Here is a 24,420-nt window from a genome sequence, read left to right on the forward strand (position 1 = left end):
AGAGAAGAGGACAGACAAGTCAGCCGTCTCAGGTGCTATCCGACTACAGATCAGTGTGGAGATCAAGGGGGAGGAGAAGGTAGCTCCGTACCATGTGCAGTATACATGCCTCCATGAGGTGAGCCAGCAGCCCTTTGTAGGTGGGGAGCTGGAAAGCAGGGAGGAGCCCTTGAGGATTGCTAGATGGTTAAGGTCTGGGGACTGTTTCATTTTTTTCCTTGGCTTTCTGTGCTATCTTGGACAACCTGAGGGATGGAGCCCAGACTCAATTCTTTTTTTACTAATGTGAGAACAACCTGCTGGCACTCAGGAGGAACCAAGCAGTAATTCAAAGGACAGAATTGCTACAGGATCCTATTAACATTCTCTTGGACTTTACCAGTAGGATTTGGTTTTGCTCTTTATCTCTGTTTAACCCTTTCCTTTTCTCTGTTCTGTGTCCTGCAGAACCTTTTCCATTATCTCACAGACATTCAGGGCAGTGGAGGAATCCAGATCCCTGAGGCTCGAGGAGATGATGCGTGGAAGGTGTACTTCGATGAGACAGCCCAAGAAATTGTGGATGAATTTTCCATGCGCTATGGCATTGAGTCCATATATCAGGCCATGACGTGAGGCTCCCTCGGGGCTCTGGGAAGTGGCTACCTATTCTTGGGGTGGCTATGAGGAAACATGATGTGGTGGACACATGCTTAGTGGGGTAGTGTGCAAGGATTTCTTGCTTTGCTTTATGCCTCATGGCAAAGGATATATGTAGAAAGGAAGTATGTTTGTATCTCAAGGTATTTATCTGTCTACTCCCAAATTCAGGAATTGGAAGGGAAAAAGGCATAAGATGGAATGCATGTACACACATGCCCAGACATTACAGTCCTGAGCAGTCAGGGACATGTATATCCTCATGTATATGCGGGGATGACCAGCAAGCTTACTTAGACTGGCGTGGGAGTTGGAGAGGGCACTAAACTGTAGGGAAAGCACTTGTGTGCAGAGTCAACCAGGACTTGCGTAATAGGAATTCATAATTAATGTGAGACGTGTTGGTGAGGCTACCACGAGAGCTGTACACAGGCAGCAACCCTGCATAAGCAAAGCAATGATCACCCCGGCTATGTGTCATTGATCCTATGACCTTATTGAATTCCTACTTGGCTTTTGCCGCAAGCTCTACAGAATCTTTGAGAGTGAGGATGCTGTGTTTTTCAGGCACTTTGCTTGTTTGTCATCCAAATACATGTGTCCTGGTGTGCCAGCAGTGATGAGCACCTTGCTGGCCAATATCAATGCCTACTATGCCCACACAACTGCCTCTACCAATGTCTCTGCATCTGACCGCTTTGCAGCCTCCAACTTTGGGGTGAGTGTGATACAAACACATAATGTGCCCATTTGTTATCAATTAATAAAAATTTGATTTTTTGCTAGCCAGTTGTATAGAATCAATGTGCCTAAAATTCAGGTATTTGCCACCTTGATAGATGAGCCTTCTTTCCTTATGGATATGTAGACTACATTAATTGACTTGGCTCAGACACAGATAAATGATAGCACCACTGTATTGTTAGCAGGATTGCCACCTAGTCTCAGACAAACTCTCTTGGTTAAAAACTTGGCTGAGTCACCATGTTCTTCAGTCTTACAGGTTCACAAATGGACCTTTCTCAATATTATTCAGTTTCTTTGCATCAGACTTAAACCTTTTAAGATTATGTAAGACTGATGTCTAAGTGAGGATGACAGTGTGTACCCAGACTGTTTCCCTTTCCAGGGTATGCTCTTCTTGGGTTAAGGTACCAGAGAAGTTGAATCATTAATTCATAATGTCACCTGACATAAATTGCTGTAAACCAGAAGAAATATTTCTGACCCATCACAGAGAGTCCCTTTGTAGAGATAAAATGGCTTATATTCAATCCTCATCAATTGAGTCCATGAGACCTGCTTTTTGATACTAATCACTTTTTTTGTTATTGTTGATAGGGTCTTTCTGTAGATGAATTAATGTAATTGATTAAGCATTCAAATATCTGTTCCATTTTGTTTCATTCCATCATGAACTGACATAATCAATATCTAAGAATATAATTAACATGAGTTGTAGGAATGCTGTGCCAACAGCTTTCAGATACATGATCCCACACTTAATTACACTTTTTCTATGAAAATCAACTACTAAAATAGTATGTGTTATATATTTTGACATTTAAAAAGTATACATTAAGGTAAATTAGAAAGTGGTTTAAAAAGAGACCCCTTACCAGGCATGGTGGCGCACACCTGTAATCCCAGCAACTCAGGAGGCTGAGGCGGGAGATCATAAGTTCAAAGCCACTTAGTGAGACCCTGTCTCAAAAAATAAAAAGCTGGGAATGTGGCTCAGTGGGTAAGCACCCTTGGGTTCAATCCCCAGTACTCAAAAATAAAAGAGAGACTCCTCATGTCTGATCCTCTTCTCCCTTCCATCTTCACTGCCAGGCCATGGCTATATGACTGCTATGCATTGTCCAAGATAAGTCAAGAAACCTCAGAACTCAGGAATAAGTTGGAGAATGTACTTGACATTTCTTTTATCTGACTAATATTGAAATGCTTGAGTGATGTCCTGTTGACTTGGGTATAGAAAGGGATGTTTCCCTTCTAGGGACTTGATTTTCCCCTTATCAGTGGGAGAAGATTCCCTAGTTTGAGACAGAGCAGCTAAGAAATGGAAAAGGAACCACTTGTCCTCTTTTTCCTTTACCTTGTTTGTTGTTCTCCCCATGGGCAGAGATGGAATAGGAAGTGTTGCCACTCAGATATCTTCTCCATACCCACAAGTGGTTCTGTTTCTGATGCAATTAGGGGCCTCTGAAATAGATTTTCTCCCTTCTCATTATTTGTTTCTCACCCTCAGAAAGAGAGATTTGTAAAACTGCTGGACCAGCTACACAACTCACTGAGGATAGACCTCTCTACATACAGAGTAAGTGAAGACATGGCTGTGAGATGGGATAATAGATAATATCAAATTCAGTAGGGAGACATAGGCCAATCTTGGTTATATAAAGACTGAAAACAGGAAAATTGGTCTGTCATCACACCGTCCCAGGTGGCTAATGCTACTGACACCTGTGGTTCTCCTAACTCCAAGGACCATGCTGTTTATAAATAGCAGGTCTGGCTGCTTGTTATAGACAGGTTGTTTTTCAATCCCACTCAATATCACTCTACCAGATTCTCTGATAACATTCCCATTAGGAAGTTTCCTGAAGATAATTTCTTCTGGAAGTGCCCTTCAAAAAATTAGATACTTGTGAGGTGATGCACACCTGAAATCCCACCTACTTGGGAGGTTAAGGCAGAAGGATCATGAATTTGAGGCCCATATGAGCAACATAGGGAGACCTGTCTAAAAAAGAAATTGAATACTTAATTATATTTTCATTTAGTATTTTTTCATACTTTCCTCATTTTTCAGGAGAAGCATGAGAATCTAGTTAGGGGGAAAAAGAGTAGCTCGGCATGGGCAAGTAATTTGTATCAGAGGTCATAGCCATGCCTAGTGTGGAGGGAGGAAATAGATGTAGTGGGAGGGTGGATATATTGGATGGGGCAGGAAAAAGAAGATGGGAGTTTTTCAACTCCTCCTAAGTTACATCTTTTTAGAATGGATTTATTACTCACTTAAAATGTGAAATTACAGAGCAGGCAATGTACACACATTTAAAAGTAAATATAAAAATAACCTTAAAAAATCTTTTTTTAAAAAAGTGAGATTTTAATTAGTTAAACTTTCAGTGTCCTTCATTTGCACAAATAATGGGGAGATGACTGTGTATCTTATTTTTGACATATAAGCAACCATTTCAAGGTTTTAAAACTGACCCTTGGGAGTCAGACATGGTGGCTCATCCTGTAATCCCAGCAACTAACAAGGCAGAATCAGGAGGATCACAAGTTCCAGGCCAGCCTCAGCAACTTAGCAAGATCTCACAAAAAATAAAAATAAAAAGGGCTGGGAAAGTAGCTCAGTGTGGCAAAGCACCTCTGGGTTCAATCCCTAGTACCAAAAACCAAAACCAAAACAAACAAAAAAATTGATTCTTAGAAGTGGAGAGTGGCTCAGTGCCTCCCTTTAGCCCTCCATGGAAGTTTCCTCCTAAAACTCATTCCAAAAGGAATGAAGTAAGGCATGCAGGAAAATCCAGAGGATCTCACTCCAAAGAAATTCTGCTCAGAGTTCCACCATCTTCTGGCTCTAGAATAGTAGAAGAAATAGGGTCTACTGTATGGAAGTACAGGTCCTAGGTTTCAGATTGATCTTTATGTAGTGGGACTGCACTTATATTCCAGGATGTACAGTTAGATTATGACTTTTGAAGAACTCACTGGGTATAAGAACCTTCATCCAGGAAAATGGTTTGTTTGTGTATGTGTGTGTGTGTGTGTGTGTGTGTGTGTGTGTGTCAGGGGTGTTCATTTGAACAAAAACATTGCATTGAAAATAGGATTGTGGGGAGGATGTTGCTTTCTGAGCTGTAGAGTATTAATCTCTGCTTTGGGAAGGACCTGTCTTCAGGTTCTTGAAAAGAAAGAGGGAAACCTCTAATATTACAACTTTTTTGCCCAGCTCAACTACAGAAAAATCTCACTCGGTTGCTTTTGATTGCATTACTTTTGGCAGGGAAGGTTTTCATATTTCCCTGTTCCTTTCTTACATTTGCTTGGTTTACAACAGAATAATTTCCCTGCTGGGAGCCCTGAACGGCTTCAGGATTTAAAATCCACAGTGGATTTGCTGACCAGCATTACTTTCTTCAGAATGAAGGTAAGGATGAACTGGGCTGATGGGTTGCTGGACTGAGGCCGTAACCACAGAAGAGTAAGCATTATTGGGCAGAGTTGGTGGCTATAGGATTCTCTAAGCTTACATTTCCTTATACCTATTCCCTGGGTTACTTCTGAGAGAGTACATAGACCATAGGATAACAAGGATGAGTTGGAAGTTCTCCCTATTTGCTTTCCTGGCAATTTCATCCCATGGCAAGGTCTGGGAAACCAGAAAGGGATGGAAGAATCTGCAGTAGGTTTGGGGAATGCTGGGAGGATATCCTACATAGGTGAGCAGGACCCTAAGCCTGTATTTCTTCTATCAATCAACAGGTGCAAGAACTGCAGAGCCCTCCACGAGCCAGCCAGGTGGTAAAGGATTGTGTGAAGGCCTGTTTGAACTCCACCTATGAGTATATCTTCAACAACTGCCATGACTTATACAATCGCCAGTACCAGCTGGTAAGAAGATTGGGATCTAGTGGGGCCAGCTGACTGGCTCTTTGGAGCCTGAGATTTTCTTTGCTAGAGTCCTGAAAGGAGCTCAGGACAAAGTCCTTGTGCTTAAGGGTAAGTGAGTTATAGAATATGAAATATCTAATTGAGATATTTGTGGATTAATATGGACTCTTGGACAAAATGTGACACCTGAGTTGAACAGAAATAGCAGTAAGTTTTACTTTGGTGCTGAAGAAAGTGAACCTCTTTTTGAGCACAGTTGAGGCATTCAGTAGTGAAATTCTCAGTTCATTGCAGTCTTTTTTTCTTACTGAAGGTTAATTTTGTTCTGACTCATGTAGATCCCTATAAGTTCTGTGCCGCCTTCTCCTGAGATCTATTGCTGTTCCTCTGAGCTCCTGGCTCATGAAAGTTTAACTTTTCTCTCTGGTCACTTTTGTTCTGCAATTTGATATCTTCTGAGGTATAATAACCATCTGATTCTCAAGGCCAACCTGCTCCTGTGAGGCTGGCTGTTTTACCTGTTTTAGACTGGCATCCTAAATCAGTGCCTGATGACTTAGTACCTTTCTCTAGATCCTTCAGATTTACATATATATTTCCCCCTTCTCATTTCAAAGCCTGGACTTCCTTCTGGATCCAATTACTCAGTTACAGTTCCTGTCAGGAATATCTTGCTAGCCATATATTTACAGAGTAACTTTTCTTCAGTCTAACAAATGTTTGTCCTAGGCCAGGTCTGAGGAAAGCACAATCTTCTTTAGTAAAACTTCAGTCTCATGAGCATATATGTAACTTTAATAAAAGTAGTCTGTTAGAAGGGCCTCTTTAAAAAGGGATAAGATTGAAAGGATTCCAAGGAGGAAGTCATTCTTGACCAGATATGGGGGAAAGCTACATAAAACAAGGGGCATTTGAGATAGACTTTGAAAGGTAATAGGACCAAATGATAGGACTCTATTGATCTAAATTTATTGAGCATTTATCTTTTAGTGAATATATCCTATTTTTAATGCTTCCTAGGAGAACCTTAGTGAAGACTAAAATCTTTTTCATGTTTCCTCCTCTCATTTCCAAGTGTGTTTTTTGCACCAGTCATACGTTTAAGGCTTCTTTCTTTTAAGGTTTATAAAAATTGGTTCTAATATCCATGGGAGGTTTTTCTGGGATCTTTGTTTTGCTTGCTATATTCTGGCTCCCTCTGTCAACCATCTATAAATTCTCTCATATTGGGGAAAACACTGTCATCACTTTTGATCTTTCAGTTATGCAGGTATTGGTTTGAATATTTGGTTCCCATGCCCCAGCATGAGAATGAACTATTGATTTTGAAGAGTGCCTGCAAACCATTCAAGGACTTGCTTTAGCCTTTTTTATTTTGCTATCTGCTTTTTACTTTCTCTCATTCTCATTTTCTCATTGTTTAATATTTACACTGGGGTAAAACTCCTTGATATTTTTTAACATTTCCATTACTGACCTTCCTTCAGTCATCGGTTCAATCATCCATCCATCCATCCATCCATCCATCCATCCATTTATCCATTTAATATCCAGGGCATTAGAGATGTAAAGTTAAGTAAGACATCCCTCTGCCTTTGGGGAGCTTATTGTTTACTGGAGGTGGAAGCAAACTGCTACATTTATTGTTCTTTTTATTTTTATTATATTTTATTGTAATTCTAGTTCTCTGATAGGTCTATATTAGAGTTTCACAGAGGGTGTTCTGGAACCCCACAGGAATGGCATCTAATCACACTAGGGGTGTCAGAAAAAATTACCCAAGTAAAATTCAACCTGGGTTTTAAGGAAGGAGTAGGATATTTAGCTCAAGAAAGGGGCTAAAGGAATAAGGAGGGGATACCATGTGGAGAAAATAGAATGTTTGGTAGCACAGAACTGTGCATAAGTATGTTAATTTAAGGAAATAAAAACAATTTAATGGGGATAGTTATAGCATCAGGCTTTGGAATTCAGCTATCTGGGAACAAATCTTGGTTCTGCTATTTACAGTTATATGACCTTGAGCAAGTCATATAACCCCCAGTTTCCTCATCTGAAAATGATAATAATTTCTATTCAATGGAGTTATTGTGACAATCAAAGAAGATAATGTGTATAAAGTCCTTAGAGTGCCTGGTACCATAATAAGGAAGTGGTGGTCATGGTATGATGCTGGCTTCAACAGAAGAGAAGTGGTAAGGCATGAGGTTGAGAGATGTCATATTCTGAAGAACCTTTGTCTCAAGATAAGGAGTTTAAACTTAATTGAAGACCATTGAAAGACTTTAAGCAGAGGAATAACACTGAGATTTCTCTTATAGAAAGATCACACTGACAGCTCCCTAGAGGAGGTATTGGATTGAAGTTTAAAGACCAATCAGGAGATCCTTGAATGATAAGAGTCAGCCAGGATCATGTTAGCAAAAGTAAAAGAAAGAGATATATTTAAGTGATGTTAATGAGGTAGAATCAATAAGACATAGATTCTGTCTTGGTTTCTGGTAACTTCTTAGTGATACAGGCTTATTATTAAGGACTGTTAGAGACTTTGTAGTGACAACATCCACTCCAGTATCTCTGTGGAAACCCCTACTTATTCCTTCTGGGGTCTAAATATGGAGGGCTCCTCTCTTCCTGAGATCCACCACTATTCTTTTGCCTTTTCTCAAGCAAGCCTTTTTCTTACCCAGCAAGGCACGTAGCCTCCTAGATGCAGTTCTTCTCCCTAATGACCTTTAGTGGGTTCACAGAAGTCCTACACTTCTGAAAGTTAGGCCAAAAAGCATATGAGGTCTGGCTAGTAGTTCATGCAGAATTAGAAGGAGCTTCTCAGAGCTGAGATATGTATGTGTGGTGGAGTTAGGGGGCTTAGAGAAGGGATACCACTAGAAGGGCTGCCTGTCAGGGTCATATAGAACTATACCTATTAATGAGGCTGGAGAGGAGCTCACTTCAGCCAGGGAGTCATCTACCAAAGCAAATGAGGAGAAGGAAAGGGATGGGTACTTTCATGTCTCCTGGACTGACCAAGCTGGGCCTGGGAAGTGACCTTCTTAAGGGATGCAAGGCCTCCTAGTAGTGACCCCTCTCATGGAACAGGCGCAATCTTGTGGAAGACAGGCTCTAGGAAGGGTCCCTGATTCTAGAGGAAGGGACATGGGATGGGGAATAAAAAGAGAAAGATTTGAGATACTCTCCAATTCTATTGTCTCTCACTATCTCCTCTGGAACAAGAAGCAGGAGCTACCTCTAGAGGAACAAGGTCCCAGCATTCGGAACCTGGATTTTTGGCCCAAACTCATCACACTCATTGTGTCAATCATAGAGGAAGATAAAAATTCCTATACACCTGTTCTGAACCAGTGAGTATTACCCTACATGACCCTGTCTTGTTGGTGATTGGTCTGTCCATCTGTCTAACAGCTTCTTTCTTTCCTATCTCTGTATGTTTACAGTGCCACCTCTTCCTCCTGTCCGTCAGTCTGTCCCTCTGTCCCTTGTATCTGTCTGAGTAACTGTTTCTGGAGACAGGTGTGGAAACATAATGGGGGGTCCTGCCTAGACTGAGCCAGCCTCCCTGGAGTGAGAGGCTGCTGGGAGCCCCAGGGGATCCAGAGACCATGTGTGTATGTTTCTGTCCATTGTGATTAAAGTGGGCCTTCTAGAGCCCACCCCTTGCCTTTTCTCCTCCACCTTATTTAGCTTAGGCCTGCCTTCACCCTCAATCCTCCTCTGGACCTCAATTCCTTGCTTTTTGTGCATTCTCTCCCCTGGACCCTGCTTGCCTCAGGGGATCCCCTTTGACCACACTTGGCCTATCATTAGCCCCTGGGTTCCTTTTCTCCATATGAGACTAGCTTTGTTCCCTTGGCTTCTCCTCTCTTCAGTATGAACTCCAAGAAGTAGGGATCTTGGAATGAATCACATCAGATAGCTCTTCCCTTGTTTTCTGATTGTAGTTTCTTCTGTCATCCAGGTTTCCTCAGGAATTGAATGTGGGAAAAGTCAGTGCAGAAGTGATGTGGCATCTGTTTGCCCAAGACATGAAATATGCCTTAGAGGGTAAGGATCTGACCAAGTCAGTGGGTTTCAGGCTCCTAGCCCAAGCACCTTGTAAGCAATCCCATCCTCTCTTGGACAACTATAAGTTCTGTGTAAATGGTGCACTGAGATTAGAGGGATTCTAGCCATGGTGGGAGGGTGGGCCTTAGGAGTCCTTAGATGGGCAGAACTGCAGCCAAAGGAAATAATGGAAACAGCTGTGTGTGTGTGTCTGTGTGTGTGTGTGTGTGTGCGCGCGCGCACGTGCGCGCGCACGCGTTCATACATAGATGTAGGTTATACCAAGATCAAATCCTCCCATGGTGGGCATTCTGGAAAGGTGGCTTCCTCTTCCCAAGCAAACCTTTTTCTTATCCAGCTAGGCAAGTAGCTTCCAAGAGAATAGTCTCATGAAACCTATCCTACCGTTTTAAACAATCAGAGAACCTTAAGTACATAGGTAGATATTGTTATTTTCTCATGCTGGGCACTAACTGACCTAACTTTCCTTGAAAGCTGCTCTGGGTTAATGTGACAAAGCCAGTTCTTTCCTCATTACCCCTATAGAGTAGGGCCACAGATGTTATTATTCATCTTGTTCATTTAGCTTATTCTTTTTTTCAATTCCTACCTTGGTTCACAAAGATACCATTCCCTACGTGTGTCACCTTCCCATCTGTACTCATTTGTGCTCACCTATTTAGCTGTCTTTCCTGTCTGTTTGTATAGGATTGTCTTGCTCCTCAAAGTAGATCTAGAAGGAGGAGGACCTAGAGCAAGCACAAAGTAGAGTCTGGATCTGTTATTTGGGTAGAGGGCAGTGGAAATGGCCAATACTCAGACTCTTAAAACTTATGAGTTTTAGAAGCAATTAATCTTGAGGTTGAGAGAGACCTCGAAGATATGCAGTAAGTTTGTGAAAACCACAAACTACACACATGCATTCTGTAATTCAACCCCAGCGCAGGAGATACATCTTTCTCACACTGGGTCTACCCTGGAGCTATAGCCCACAGTTCACCTCTCAGGCTAGTGAGAAGGTCACTAGTCCTCCTTCAGGCAGCAGTCACCAAACTGAATTCATTTGATCTCAGTTCTTTAAGAACTCCAGCTCCTATGGGTTCAGGGGAAAACATAAATAATCATGAAAAATAAATCAGTTCCACAAGTAAGGGATAGCGTGTGGTGGAGTAGAGGTTTTCAGACTAAAATATCTGAAGAGCTAAGTTAATTAAAAAGGGAAACCCTTTTTCCTGATGCCAGTGATCAACTTTCTTTCATCAATCATATATAGGGTTCCAGGTGAGGTATCTTTTAAAAAGGAGTTCAGCTAATGTTTAAAACAAACATAAGCTGACTGTGGTAGGACGTGCCTATAATCCCAGCTACTTGGGCACCTGAGCCAGGGGGATCACAAGTTTGAGGCCAGTCTGGGCAATTTCGTGAGACTGTCTCAAAAATTTTAAAAAGGGCTAGGGATGTAACTCAGTAGTAGAATACTTACCTAGCATGTGTGAGGTCTTGGGTTCAATCCCCAGTACTGCAAAAAACAAACAAAATTAGCCACGCACATACACACACACAGTTAAAAACTGTTTAAAGAAAATGAACAACTGTACTGGTTTCAAATCTCAGTTTCACTACTTATTTAGCAGTGTGACCTTGGACTGAGCTGCTTAATCTTTGTGAGCTCCCCTTTTCTTATTTGCAAAATGGGAGTGATGATGGCTTCGATTTCATTGAGCTGATGAAACAACTGAGGTATATAGAACATAGTTAGCATACTGCCTGGCACTAACTCAGCCCTGAATAAATCTTAGCTATTAAGAACAGAAAGTACCTTGGAATCAGACCAGAGACTCTGCAGATTATAGAAGAAAAAGTAGGTCCCGATCTTCAACATGTCGGCCTAGGACCAGACTTCCTCAACAGGACTCCCATAGCACAAGAAATAAAAGCAAGAATCAATAACTGGGATAGATTCAAACTAAAAAGCTTTCTCTCAGCAAAGGAAACTATCAGTAATGTGAAGAAAGAGCCTACAGAGTGGGAGAATATCTTTGCCAATCATACTTCAGATAGAGCACTAATCTCCAGAATCTATAAAGAACTCAAAAAACTCTACACCAAGAATACAAATAATCCAATCGACAAATGGGCTAAGGAAATGAACAGACACTTCACAGAAGAAGATGTACAAGCAATCAATAAACATATGAAAAAATGTTCAACATCTCTAGTAATAAGAGAAATGCAAATCAAAACCACCCTAAGATTCCATCTCACCCCAATTAGAATGGCGATTATCAAAAATACAAGCAACAGGTGTTGGCGAGGATGTGGGGAGAAAGGTACACTCATACATTGCTGGTGGGGCTGCAAATTAGTGCAGCCACTCTGGAAAGCAGTGTGGAGATTCCTTAGAAAACTTGGAATGGACCCTCCATTTGACCCAGCTATCCCACTCCTTGGCCTATACCCAAAGGACTTAAAATCAGCATACTACAGAGATACAGCCACATCAATGTTCATAGCTGCTCAATTCACAATAGCCAGACTATGGAACCAACCTAGTTGCCCTTCAATTGATGAGTGGATAAAGAAACTGTGGTATATATACACAATGGAATATTACTCAGCCATAAAGAATGACAAAATTATGGCATTTGCAGGCAAATGGATGAAATTGGAGAATATCATGCTAAGTGAGATAAGCCAATCTCAAAAAGCCAAAGGACGAATGATATCGCTAATAAGTGGAGGATGACACATAAAGGGGGGGAGGGAAGGGTTAATGTTAGGGTTAGAGTTAGGGTTAGGGAGGGGGGCAAGTATGGAGGAAGAAAGTACTGTATAGAGGGTAAAGAAGGGTGGGAGGGGTGGGGGGAAGGGAAAAAATAACAGAATGAATCAAACAACATTACTGTATGTAAATTTATGATTACACAAATGGTATGCCTTTACTCCATGTACAAACAGAGAAACAACATGTATCCCATTTGTTTACAATAAAAAAAAAAAAGAACAGAAAGTAACCATTATAGGCAGAGATACAATGAACAAATTTTTTATTTTTCTTTTTTGCAGTACTGAGGATTGAAACCAGGTACTCTTTACCACTGGGCCACACCCCCAACCATTTTTATTTTGTATTTTGAGACAGGGTCTTGCTAAATTGCTGAGGCTGACCTCAAACTTGTTATTTTCCTACCCAAGTTGCTGGGATTACAGGCATGAGCCACCTTGTCTGGCACAAAGTAGAATTTTAATAAGATTTTACCTCTGTAAAACAGAGCAGCTGGGACAGGGAGATGGAAACAGAGAACACAGACAATGAATGGCTATTGTAACAATTTAGGGATGAAAGAAATGGGCTTCAATAGACATTAAAAGAAATGATAGCTGAACCTAGTGATTCCTAGAATATGGAGGGCAAATGATGGGGGACGGGATAATAAAAGGGCAGCATTGATGCTTATCGTAAAAGGGAAACTTAAAATGTTGTCCTTCAAGTATTTTCTAAGTAGACTTTATTGGGATATAATTTTTATATAATCAAGTAAATGCACTTTAAGAATGCAATTTGATAATTTTTTTAAAAAATCCATGTAACTTTTCTCAATTAAAACATGAGACAGAAAGTTCCCTCCTGCTCCTTTTCAGTAAATTACTAATTGTTTATTAAATATTTTCTTTGTGCCAGGCAGTGTGCTAATTCTTGGAGCCCCACTGAGATGAATAAGGCATAGTCCCAGCCCTTGAGAAGCTCATAGTCCAATCTGGAAAACATATATAAATTGGTAGTTAAAATACATGGTTATAAGTACCACAAAAGGAATAAGCATGGGGTGCTAAAAGCATATGAGAGACTCAGAGGGCCTAGGAAGGGTTCATAGAGGAGGTGATATACACACTGAAATCTGAAGGTTTCAGATTTCAGGGGCTTAACTGGTGAGGAGGGAGGATAGTAGTGACAAGGAAAGGGAGACATAACATTTCATGTGGAGGGTGCAGCATGTCTAAGATCTGTGATCTAGAGAGAGCTGGCATGCTTGGAAAAATGGAAATAATAGTTCAATGTGACTAGCTTTCAGAGTAGAAGAAATCAGTGAGAGATGAAGATGGAGAAGTAGGACAGAATTAAATCATGAGAGGTTGTAAGCCATGTTTAGGCCTCTGGACTTCATCCTGAGGCAGATGGGGACCACTGACAAGTTAAACAAGGGATTGACATGATCAGATTTATCACGTAGAAAGGCCACTCACTCTGGTTACACTGTGGAGAATGGCTGAAAGGGAATGGCACTTTGGAGGTAATCCAGGTTAAGATGGTGGTAATGAGATCTAGGCAGGTAATGGTGTGACTTGAAGCAAATGGAGGTATTTTGGAGGTAAAATCAGCAGGGATTGGTGATCTAACTGGATGTGAGTATAGAGGAAGAAGAAAGATTTTAGGATAATACTCAGCATTAGACAAGAGGGTAAGATTAGTTGAACACTATGTTCAACTTCACCTGGAGATGTTAAGATGGTGGGAAATGGAGAATAAAGTTAAATTAGACACTTTGAGATGTTCCATCAAAACCTTTCCTAAAAATTACCAGAACCAAAGAGAGATTTGGGGGATATATCATCAGACTAGATAGTTGAAATCATAAGGTTGAAAAAACTCCATGGATGAAAGATGAAAGGAGGAAAGCAGAAGTCAGGGCAAGAAGGTTATGAAAACAAGATTGCCCCTTCTGCAGATTATACCCACCACCAGCAGCATACAGCAACTTCGAGCAACTTTGCCTAGAGCTTAACTCCTTGGACCTTGTTAGAATAGTTGAACATGTTGTAGCACACATGAGTGTTTATATCACAGAAGTTAATGTTTATTATAGAAATTGGGGTCTGAATCCAGGAAATAGATAATGGACTGACAGAGAAAGTAAGAATTATATGTAGATATAGTAACTTTAAGGTGCTGGAAGAGTTAGGGAGCTCTGGAGTCATGGGGCAGCCCTGCCCACTCCAGTGGGTTGCTATACAGGAAGGGGACACTGGTGCTGCCTTTTCATGTTTCTAGGTTTAGGACTGGTTCAAGGATTGCAGGGGCTGGGATGGGGAAGAGGGTCTCTCTTATGTCCCTGATTTTTCTACTCTTTGTTGCTCATTGGTGTCTTTGCTCTGTCACAAGCAACCACTGTCATTCGTATTCGAAAAGTCCTCTTTCCTGGTGGTAAGAACTTTTGGTTGTTGTCCCTTTGCCTCTAGTCTTATACCTTTTTCTTTTCCTGCTCACTGCTTCATAGAAGAGACAGCAAATGCAACTTCAGGTTGGAATGGTGCTGCCTACAGTACCAGGAGATGAAAGAACTGGGACCAGAAACCTTTTGCAGCTGAATCCCAGGCTTCCATTTCCTCCCCAGTTGTCTGCTATACTAATTCACAAGGGCCAGCAACCCCAGATTGGATGTTCTGCCTTGCTGGGAGGAGCATCACCTCTGGCATACCAAAGTTGAGCAACAGAATCCCCAAGGACACTGGCCTCTCCTTTTCTGTTGTTCAGTATTCTCCCCCATTTGCTTGCCTTTGCCATTATGTTATGTCAGCGCACAATTGGCTTTTATTATTGAAATTAATGCTTCAGTTCTCAAAGGGGTAGAAAATGAAGAGAACCTTGTGTGTGGCCAGTGCTCCAGACTCTGAGCCCAGCTGAGTGATCTGAGTCCTAGATTTTCCAGAAGACTCTGGAGAGCCAGCTAGATGACCTTCCAAATCCATAATAATAATTCTATGTACTGTAGCATGATGGCCCTTGCTTCTGACTGTGTTTTCATACTTTCCAAACTAACTGTACTTCCTACTTTGGTTTTCCCTGAATATATGTAGTTGTCATTGACCCATTCATGCCATGTAAAACTTCACATCTCTGCATTTAAGCCTGCCTGGGAGAATGGCTCAACTACTAAGATTTTCTTTTAAAATCTAGAAAGTCATTGTCCCTCTATAGTCCTGATCTGTGTCCTCAGTGATCAGCATTAGCAACTACAGCTCTCTCTTCTTCACCAGAGGCCAGTGACGTCACTCTGCCCTTCTGAAAGTTAGAACAAGAAAACTATAGGCTTCATCTGGGAGTCTCTTATTCTTTCTAGAGAAGATTTGGAACAGGTTCTTAGAGAGTTGCTGAGTAGAGCACTGGTTGGGGAGATGGCTGTGAGAAGGAGGTTGGGAGTCACATATCTCTGAGACATCTGGTGGAGCCACCTGACAGGATCTGTTACCTTGGAAAAGTTTGGGAACTATGGCCTCTGCTGCTCAGACCTGACTCAGCCTCCTTCCCCTCGCTAGAGCATGAGAAAGACCGACTGTGTAAGAGTGCTGACTACATGAACCTGCACTTCAAGGTGAAGTGGCTCCACAATGAATATGTGCAGGATCTGCCTGCCCTCCAGGGGCAGGTGCCTGAGTACCCAGCGTAAGTCATGTGGGCACTACAGAGGGAAGAGGGCCTCCTGAGTGGGTGGTGCTGGTATCCTCAATTCATTTCAGCAGGCCAGTCTTGGAACTGCCTGTTCTGGGCACTAGTATAGAAAGAGAAGAGTGTCAAAACATGCCTTGCCTTTCAGAGGATGCCAGTCTGATGGAGCTCTCAGGCATTTAGCATATGCCAACCACTAGCTTCAACCTCCCATTCTCCTGCTCTGGCTGTAGGTGGTTTGAGCAGTTTGTGTTGCAGTGGCTAGATGAGAATGAGGATGTGTCCCTTGAATTCCTGCGTGGGGCCCTGGAACGAGATAAGAAGGATGGGGTAAGTTGGGGGTTTAGGCTGTACTGGGGACAGGCCAGGTCTCCCAGCATTTAGCTATTGGAAGAAGTTCCTAGGCTTCCCCAAGCCTGGATGTCCCCTGCCCTTTGGAGTCCATAGGAGGGCTGTGGAGGGCCACTGACCCACCCCTACTGGGCCTTCAAGCCCTATAAGCTTGAGAAAAGGTAGCAGCTGTGAATGGTAACCCCCTTGTATGGCCTTCCTTAGTTCCAGCAGACATCAGAGCACGCACTTTTTTCCTGCTCTGTGGTGGACATCTTCACGCAGCTCAATCAGAGCTTTGAGATCATCCGGAAGCTGGAATGCCCAGACCCCAACATCCTTGCCCACTACATGAGGAGATTTGCTAAGGTGACCCTGACCTTCTCCCCCTTCCCCTTGTGGTATTCACAACCTAGTCTCAGTCCTGATTCAACCCCTCTCTGCTAGGACCTCAGGTAAAGCCTAGCATTAACCCATTGCCCTTTGCTTGTGTCTGGGGAAGACAGATGGTCTGTCTCAGTGTTTCTCTGTGGTTGAGAGGACACTTTGCCCCTTTGTGTGAGATTCCCCTTTTTTTTCCCTGATGTTATTGTTCTGGAATGCAAAAATACAATCTTAGGCAAGATCCTTTCAGGGAGAACTAAGGGTTCCGTTTCCTTTCCTCCTTTTTCTCAGACCATCGGGAAAGTGCTGATGCAGTATGCAGACATCTTATCAAAGAACTTCCCAGATTATTGCACAAAAGAAAAACTGGTAAGATCAGGCCTTAGAGAAAGAGAATGGAGGACATTTGAATCCTTTCTGGCTTTTGAGGCTATCCTCGGATGCTCTTGACTTCTGGGTTCCTCCAGAGCTTTGCTTTAGACCCATGCCACAAGATAATGAGAACTTGACTGAGTTCCTCTCAGCCTCCTTTTGGTGCCTTGTTTTCTACCAAGCTAGACCTTTGCTTAATCTTTTTAAATTGAAGATACTCAAAGAGTTATAAAGGGTAATAGCATGAACACCTGTATACCACCTAACTTAAAAAACATTTGCTTTGGGCTGGGGATATAACTCAGTTGGTAGCATGCTTGCCTTGTAAGCACGAGGCCCTGGTTCAATCCCCAGCACTGCAAAAAAAAAAAAAAAAAAGGAAAAAAAATTTGCTTCTAGTCTTCATTCAAGGAGAATTATCTGAATTGGCTCCAAATATCAGTGCTTGGGGAGAGACTTATGTAACATGTGAAGTCCCTGTGGCTTTGGAACAATGCGAGAGAGGGTGGAACCCTAGCCTAATGGGTCCTGTGCTGAAAGGAACCAAGACTCAATGGCTTCATCTGTCCCCAAAGCCCTGCATCCTGATGAACAACATGCAGCAACTGAGGGTCCAACTGGAGAAAATGTTTGAAGCCATGGGAGGCAAGGAGGTAGGTCTTAGGGCTTGGGATCATCATACTTTCTGGTTATTCCTGAACTCTCTGGCCACAGAACTCCACTATTTATTGATTAGAGATAGTTTAGGAGGTTAGCTTGGGGTCTGAGCTGGCTTCTTCTGAGAAGGACCTTGAGATAAAGCCCTAGGCTTTGGGGTAAGTCACTAGGAGGGAGGAACAAGCCCTGGGAGGTGGAGCAGGAATTGAGAGAAGGTCCCAGGAGGGAGGAGCGGGCATAGGAGAGAAGAGGGTAAGAGAAGGAGCCTTACCAGACCTACCTTCTGTGGATACAGCTAGACCCTGAAGCTGCAGACAGTCTGAAGGAACTGCAGGTGAAACTGAATACGGTTCTGGATGAGCTCAGCGTGGTGTTTGGAAACAGGTCAGTGACCCCAAAACATGGCTTTTGAGGCCAGATGTTATCCCTGGCCAGTCCCAGAGCCCCTGCCCATACCCGTTCAGCCAGCTACAGGTATGTTGATCTTTCCTCTGCTCCTGTTGACTGTCCCTGCTGAAGCCATGCTGTAAGCATACAGAAATGAACCTGAATAGCTGGTGCTGCTCCAGGGTTAAGGTATGGGGGCAGGGGAGGGCTGCACTGTAGGTACATGTGTAGCTTCCAGGTGCGGATTGATGAGTGCGTTCGACAAATGGCCGATATCCTGAGCCAGGTTCGAGGCACAGGAAATGCATCCCCCAACGCCAGAGCCTCCGTGGCTCAGGATGCAGATAGTGTCCTGCGGCCTCTCATGGACTTCCTGGATGGCAAGTGAGTATAGCATTTGGGACTTTTCTTTGGGGACAAGCAAAGCAGAGGCCATCAGACAGAGGAGCCTCTTGGGAATGGGGTGAAACTGAATACTCTCAACTTGGCCTCACCTGTTGACTGGACCTGCAGCCTCACACTTTTTGCCACTGTGTGTGAGAAGACAGTTCTGAAGCGTGTCCTGAAGGAGCTCTGGCGTGTGGTGATGAACACAATGGAAAGAATGATTGTTCTGCCCCCACTCACAGACCAGACGGTGAGGACATCTCCCTCCCACTCCCATTTCTTGATGGAGTTTGGAGTCCTCTGCTTTTGACTGATCCCTTCTCTGCCCAGGGCACCCAGTTGATCTTCACTGCTGCCAAGGAGCTGAGCCATCTTTCCAAACTCAAGGTTCTTGGGATGTGGGGTCCTCCTGAAGTTGGGGAGAGGGTACTATGGGAGGAAGGCCATCTGGGGTTTGGAGACTGAGGAGGAAGGGGAGGAGAGGAGTGGAGTATGCAGCCATGGGCTGGCAGGTAAGCCAAGACTTTCATGACCTCCCTGAGCTATCCTTCACTATTGCTTTCTCTGGGGTTCCAGGACCATATGGTACGAGAAGAAACACGGAATCTTACTCCAAAGCAGTGTGCTGTCCTTGACCTGGCCCTGGACACCATCAAGGTGGAGACCTTCCCCTTTTCCAGATAGTCTTACCTCCACACACACACCTGACCTTAGCATTCCACCCTGCCAGATTAGGTGTCCCTCAGGTTCTTATCACTCCATATCCAAATAAGTGACCCTATGCACTGAAGGACACAGAGAGAATTAGATATGTCCCTAAATTCAGGACACTTAAGATTGGCGAGGTGGTATGATCTTTCCTTCAAATACTACCTCCAAGAATGTGGCCCTACTCTACTGCTCCTGCCAAATACCCCAAAGGGGCCCTTCACCTGAGAGACTGTCCTGGCTTCTCTGAGGACAGTGGGGGAGCTGTCACTCTGTGAGAGGGTAAAGTAAGTACTCATTTATCTTTCAGCAATACTTCCATGCAGGAGGCAATGGACTAAAGAAAACCTTCCTGGAAAAGAGCCCAGATCTGCAGTCCCTACGCTATGCTCTGTCTCTGTACACACAGACCACGGACACTCTGATCAAGACCTTTGTGCGCTCCCAGACCACTCAGGGTAAGGGCCTAAGGGCTTTGCATCCCTACCTTATCCTCCCATACCCATCTGCCTCTAGGAAGTCAGAATCTTCTAGCCCTTTCTTCTTCAAAGGACTTTCAGACCTGAATCTTAGGATTTTTTGAGGGGATCTCAATATTTACCCTGATCCATACCTAAACAAGGTGGGGGAATCATAGGGCTCTGAGATTTCTTTCCCCTGGCCAGTGCATGTTTATTGAGCTCATAGAGTGTACCCTGTCTAGTAAGGGGGAAGAAGGAAAAATTTGTGAGGAAGCCTTGAGAAGGAAGTTGGGACACTCATGAAGGGCTGTAACTTTGGGAGCCATGGTTCCATACTCTGTAGTGTGAATGAGGAGAAGACTACAAGAAGCAAACCATGGGTGCCGCTGAAGGAAGGGGGTAAACTGTGGGGCACTGTGCATAATGGAATTGCCAGCCTCCAGGTGGTGCTTATGCACAGAAGACCACACAGCTGGTTTTGTCTCCTCAGAAATCCTCAGAATTTCCTTTCTGCCTTCAGCCAAGCCTGTCTAGACCAAAACACATCTGCATAAACAAGGCTCATACTAAAATTCTGACCTGACCCTGGAGTCACATTTCAGACTCATTTGTATGTTTGGTTGATTTTTGGTTTTGGTTTTGTTTTGTTTTGGGTTTTTGTTGTTTGTTTTGCTTTGCTTTGCTTTGTTTTTGGTAATGGGAGTTAAACCAGGGGTGCTTTTTTAAATTTTTTATTTTGAGACAGGGTCTTGCTAAGTCTCTTAGGGTCTAAGTTGTTAAGGCTGTGATCTCAAACTTGTATTCCTCCTGCCTCAGCCTACCAAGTTGCTGGGATTACAGGTGCCAGCCACCATATCAAGCCAGGCATATTTGTTACTGCTTTTTCCAGGGAAACCTGGGTAGGCTGCATGGGGGTGTGAACCTGATAGTGTCAGTGGGAGGTTTGGGTCTTACTGAGCTGTGAATCTGGGGCACAAAACTGACCTAAAGGGGAGGAATCTAAGCAGTTAGAGTAGGAGTGACAAGAGGTAAGAATATAGGGTGGAGGACCTATAACACTATCCCTTTTCTCACATCTGTTCTTATTTCTAGTCCAGAAGAGGGAAAAAAAGAAGCAGCAATAAGTTTGGCTAAGGGGTTCAGGGAGAAATTTTATAAAACTAACTACCTATATAAGGCCTGTAATATCAAGGAAGATCTGAGTTAATCCAGAAGGGCTTTTCAGAAGCATTGAGCTGTAAGCTAGATTGAAAACAGAGGAAACTAGAAGGGGCCACAGAGGAGGTGACAGGGGTACACCTGCAGGGAGAACTTTGTCATTTAAGACCCTAGGAAATTAGAGGCTGCTGGTCTTACATACTTCTCTCTACATTTACAACTGCTTCTGCCCATGGTTTGGTTGATTTCCATCTAGAGAAGTCTAATATGGAACACTGGAGCACTGTAGTGTGGATGAGGAGAAGACTAGAAGAAGCAAACCATGGGTGCAGCTGAAGGAAGTGGGGTAGACTGTGGGGCACAGCTCTTGGACTTCTTTCTCCACCCCACCCCATCTTTGTGCTCCCCACAGTATGTGTAGTGTTGCTTTGAATGCCATAACTCCTTTGGCCTCTAACAATTCTTCTTTCTCTGTCCTACTGCTGCTACAACTTTTTGACTTGCCTGTCTTCACTCAGTATATGATGGGAAAGGTATTAGGTTTACTGCTAATGAGGACATTCGGCCGGAAAAGGGTATGTTATACATCTTGAAGACATGAATGTAACATGAAATAACACTGACCCCTGTGAGCTGGGGGTGGCTAAACCAGGTGTCAAAGTTGAGAAGCTCTATCTCAAGTCTTAGAGATGGGCAATGTATTGATACAGCCCAGGAAGGGGTTCTCTTATTGACCCCCATCCTGTAATGAGAATTTTCCCACCTCTGCACCTCAGGACAAATAAGGGATTTATCTGGGGTGCAGAATAGTGTTGTTTTCTCAAAATAGGATGGGGCCTCTGCTAAAAGGAATCTTCACATTGACTCGTCAGATTGAGACTAAAGAGTTGTTCTATGGAGGGGTCCAGATTTAAGTAAGACAGTTTTTCGAATGAGGCCACCCTCCAAAGTAGGGGCTTCCAGAAACCCTGAGGATAGGTGGGAGGTTGCTGCTTTTGTCTAGAAGGGACCCACAATGTTCTATTAAGAGATACTATAGGGTGGATATAGTTTACATACACAGATGTAGGGTGATAGCACTGGCCTCCCCAACATTTTTCAATGAAAAATTCTTCAGCCTAGGAGATAGAGCTTTGGGGATCCTGAGAGATTCCTAATACAGTTTTAAAGAAAGTTTGTGTCCTAAGAAGCTGTCATCTTAACTTGTGTTATAATGTACAACCTCATTCTTTATCTTCTTTCTTTCCGTTCCCCCATTGCTTTTTTCCCCCTGGCTACTTTGGTGATTATTTCTTGCTTTAGAATGTAGGGTAGGGACCTCCTAAACCCTCAGTTTTGTCTGGAACAATTGGTCCTACAGTCCTAGAGTTCTCCATTGGGCAATTATTCATCTGTCTGTTCCTCAGGGTCTGGTGTGGATGATCCTGTGGGAGAAGTCTCTATTCAGGTGGACTTATTTACGCACCCTGGTACTGGGGAGCATAAGGTCACGGTGAAAGGTGAGTAGTGTGAACTTATAAGTCTGACTTTTCTTGCCAGTGATCTCACTCGTCAGTTGAAGGCAGGGGCTGCTTATCCCAGCCTTGTAGCTCTGCCTTCCTCCAAGGGGAATGTCACCTGGGGCTTAAGAACTGAGAATACTTGGTGGGATGACTCACAGATTTCCTTTTGTTTGGGTAGTGGTGGCTGCCAGTGATCTCAAGTGGCAGACAGCGGGTATGTTCCGGCCTTTTGTCGAAGTGACTATGGTTGGCCCACACCAAAGTGATAAGAAGAGGAAATTCACAACCAAATCCAAGAGCAACAACTGGGCCCCCAAGTACAATGAGACATTCCACTTGTAAGTTGTGGGGTGGGAGACCTGCAGGAGTCTGGTATGGGGGTTCCCTGGGAAATAAGACTGCAGAGGCGGGGAGAAGAGGATGGGCTGGATGACAGGCTGGGGTGAGTTCAGCTGAAGAGTCTCAGTCTTCTACTCTGTACTCACAGCCTCCTGGGAAATGAAGAGGGTCCAGAGGCCTATGAGTTGCAGATATGTGTGAAGGATTACTGCTTTGCCCGGGAGGATCGCGTCCTAGGTCTGGCTGTGATGCCTCTGAGGGATGTGGCAGCCAAGGGCAGCTGTGCCTGCTGGTGCCCCTTGGGCCGGAAGATCCACATGGATGAGACAGGAATGACCATTCTCCGGATTCTGTCTCAGAGGAGCAATGATGAGGTGGCCCGAGAGTTTGTGAAACTCAAATCAGAGTCCCGTTCCATGGAGGAGGGCAGCTGAACACTTTTGGTGTATGTGTCAACCAGGCAGCATCTTTTGCACAGATCAGCCAGTGGGGGCTAGCTATGTATCCAGCTTAGGGTCCTTGTAGTCAAGAGGCTGATCTCTTTGGTAAAGTATATTTAAGGAAATTTGGGGGGTATTGAGAGTATGACTTTTCACAAAAAGGTTCATGAATCCCTGAATATAGTGGGTGTGTGGTGCTAGGAGCTGGGCTGTGGGACTATTGCCTGGAGAGATTTTCCATAGAGAGGGACAGACATTTCAGAAAGTATCAGCCATTCTTGGTAATACCGTCCACTCTACTTCCCATCTCTATACTCCAAACCACACCTTATCCAGTTTGATACTTACATACCAAGCATTAGAAGAACAAGTTTAGAGGGTCTGGAGCTTGCTCCTGACTGGCTAGATAGTCAGTGATAGATATTGCTGAGCCCCTGGTTTATATTGGAGAATGGGAAGGGAAGGAGCACACAGAATAGAATTCAGTGTCTCTTGAGCAAAATCCACTGGTTTTATATGGTTCCAATGAGAACAAGGCTTTGAAAATGAACAACATACTTTCTAGAAATGAGCTGTGCTAATCTCTTCCCTCAGATTTTATCTGTCATGAATAGAAACAGGTTCACATGGTGCTTCAGAACCCTAATCAGACTATTTCTTTGGAACCAACATACCAGGGGCCATCTGCCTAGAATCCCCTACCTCACTCCTATAGGCAGGGGAGTGATCCTTAAGACACCGGAGGCTGTTCTTATATGTGTAAACCTGACAGCTAGCCAAAGGATCCAGGGGAAGTATTTTCTTCTTGGTAGACCAGAACAAAGCCAAAAATTGTGGAAACTAGAGAGTTCTCATCTATGGCTGCTGCCTTCTGACTGCCTTCCTTCTTGCAGAAAGTTTTAGCCTTTGGCCTTTTTCCCTGTCATCAGGGTCAGCTGCTGTTTCCCTCATAGATGTTCAACCCTACAGAAGGAGCTTGGACTCTGATCCCTCTGTACAGGCTGGATGGAGAGGGCCTCAACATTCCCTGGGAGGTCAGACAAATTCTTACAAAGGGTCAGATGGACTTCCCAGGCCCTAGCTCACAGGTGTGACATGATCCTCTTGGATTTCCTCAATAGCAACCTCCTGAACTTCCTGAGGACTCATCATTGTCCACAGCTGTACTGGCCAATTCGTGAAACAAGAAACCAAGCATCTTTGCTCTTTTTAATTATTGTATGTGCCATTGTTCCATGAAATTATAGGCTTGTCGATAATAAATCATCTTATAGCAGCCTTTGGAGTCTGGTAATTCTGTGAATGGTAGAAAGCTGTAGAAATCATCTCATATAATGGTAGCTTTTGGCCCAGTGACTTTTGACAGCTTCACACTCATTTTCCCTTCCTCTTTCCACCTCTCACCAGCCAAATGATAGAGCCTAAAGTAGTTCTGAATGAGCACCAAGCAGTACAGCAGCAGTTGGGCTAGCATCTTGGCCTGGACCTGAGACCACCAATCAGATTAATAGAATCAT

The 24,420-nt window shown here is 43.5% G+C and overlaps 1 protein-coding gene across 14 annotated transcripts in view; it reads left to right on the top strand.

Annotated features, from left to right (window-relative positions):
* Positions 1-24,182, top strand: part of UNC13B (unc-13 homolog B) — a 222,661-nt gene extending 198,479 nt beyond the window's left edge. For 4 of the 14 annotated variants that reach the window (XM_079112448.1, XM_079112454.1, XM_079112446.1 and 1 more), the window contains 22 exons: positions 3-118; positions 448-611; positions 1,207-1,357; positions 2,894-2,962; positions 4,718-4,807; positions 5,143-5,271; positions 8,506-8,633; positions 9,248-9,333; positions 15,649-15,775; positions 16,012-16,108; positions 16,334-16,477; positions 16,784-16,861; positions 17,440-17,517; positions 17,817-17,905; positions 18,140-18,292; positions 18,422-18,545; positions 18,626-18,682; positions 18,872-18,952; positions 19,314-19,461; positions 22,029-22,121; positions 22,303-22,462; positions 22,612-24,182. In XM_079112448.1, coding sequence (XP_078968574.1) covers positions 3-118; positions 448-611; positions 1,207-1,357; positions 2,894-2,962; positions 4,718-4,807; positions 5,143-5,271; positions 8,506-8,633; positions 9,248-9,333; positions 15,649-15,775; positions 16,012-16,108; positions 16,334-16,477; positions 16,784-16,861; positions 17,440-17,517; positions 17,817-17,905; positions 18,140-18,292; positions 18,422-18,545; positions 18,626-18,682; positions 18,872-18,952; positions 19,314-19,461; positions 22,029-22,121; positions 22,303-22,462; positions 22,612-22,897 — 2,648 coding nt within the window. In that variant the 3' untranslated portion in view covers positions 22,898-24,182. Of the gene's footprint in view, positions 1-2; positions 119-447; positions 612-1,206; positions 1,358-2,893; positions 2,963-4,717; positions 4,808-5,142; positions 5,272-8,505; positions 8,634-9,247; positions 9,334-15,648; positions 15,776-16,011; positions 16,109-16,333; positions 16,478-16,783; positions 16,862-17,439; positions 17,518-17,816; positions 17,906-18,139; positions 18,293-18,421; positions 18,546-18,625; positions 18,683-18,871; positions 18,953-19,313; positions 19,462-21,140; positions 21,198-22,028; positions 22,122-22,302; positions 22,463-22,611 lie in introns of those variants that run through there. The other 10 variants (XM_079112452.1, XM_079112453.1, XM_079112444.1 and 7 more) reach the window with 7 other exon arrangements.
* The last annotated feature ends 238 nt before the right edge of the window (positions 24,183-24,420 follow it).

This window comes from Sciurus vulgaris (assembly GCF_902686455.1).
Source record: "Sciurus vulgaris genome assembly, chromosome: 15".
Lineage (NCBI taxonomy): Eukaryota > Metazoa > Chordata > Mammalia > Rodentia > Sciuridae > Sciurus > Sciurus vulgaris.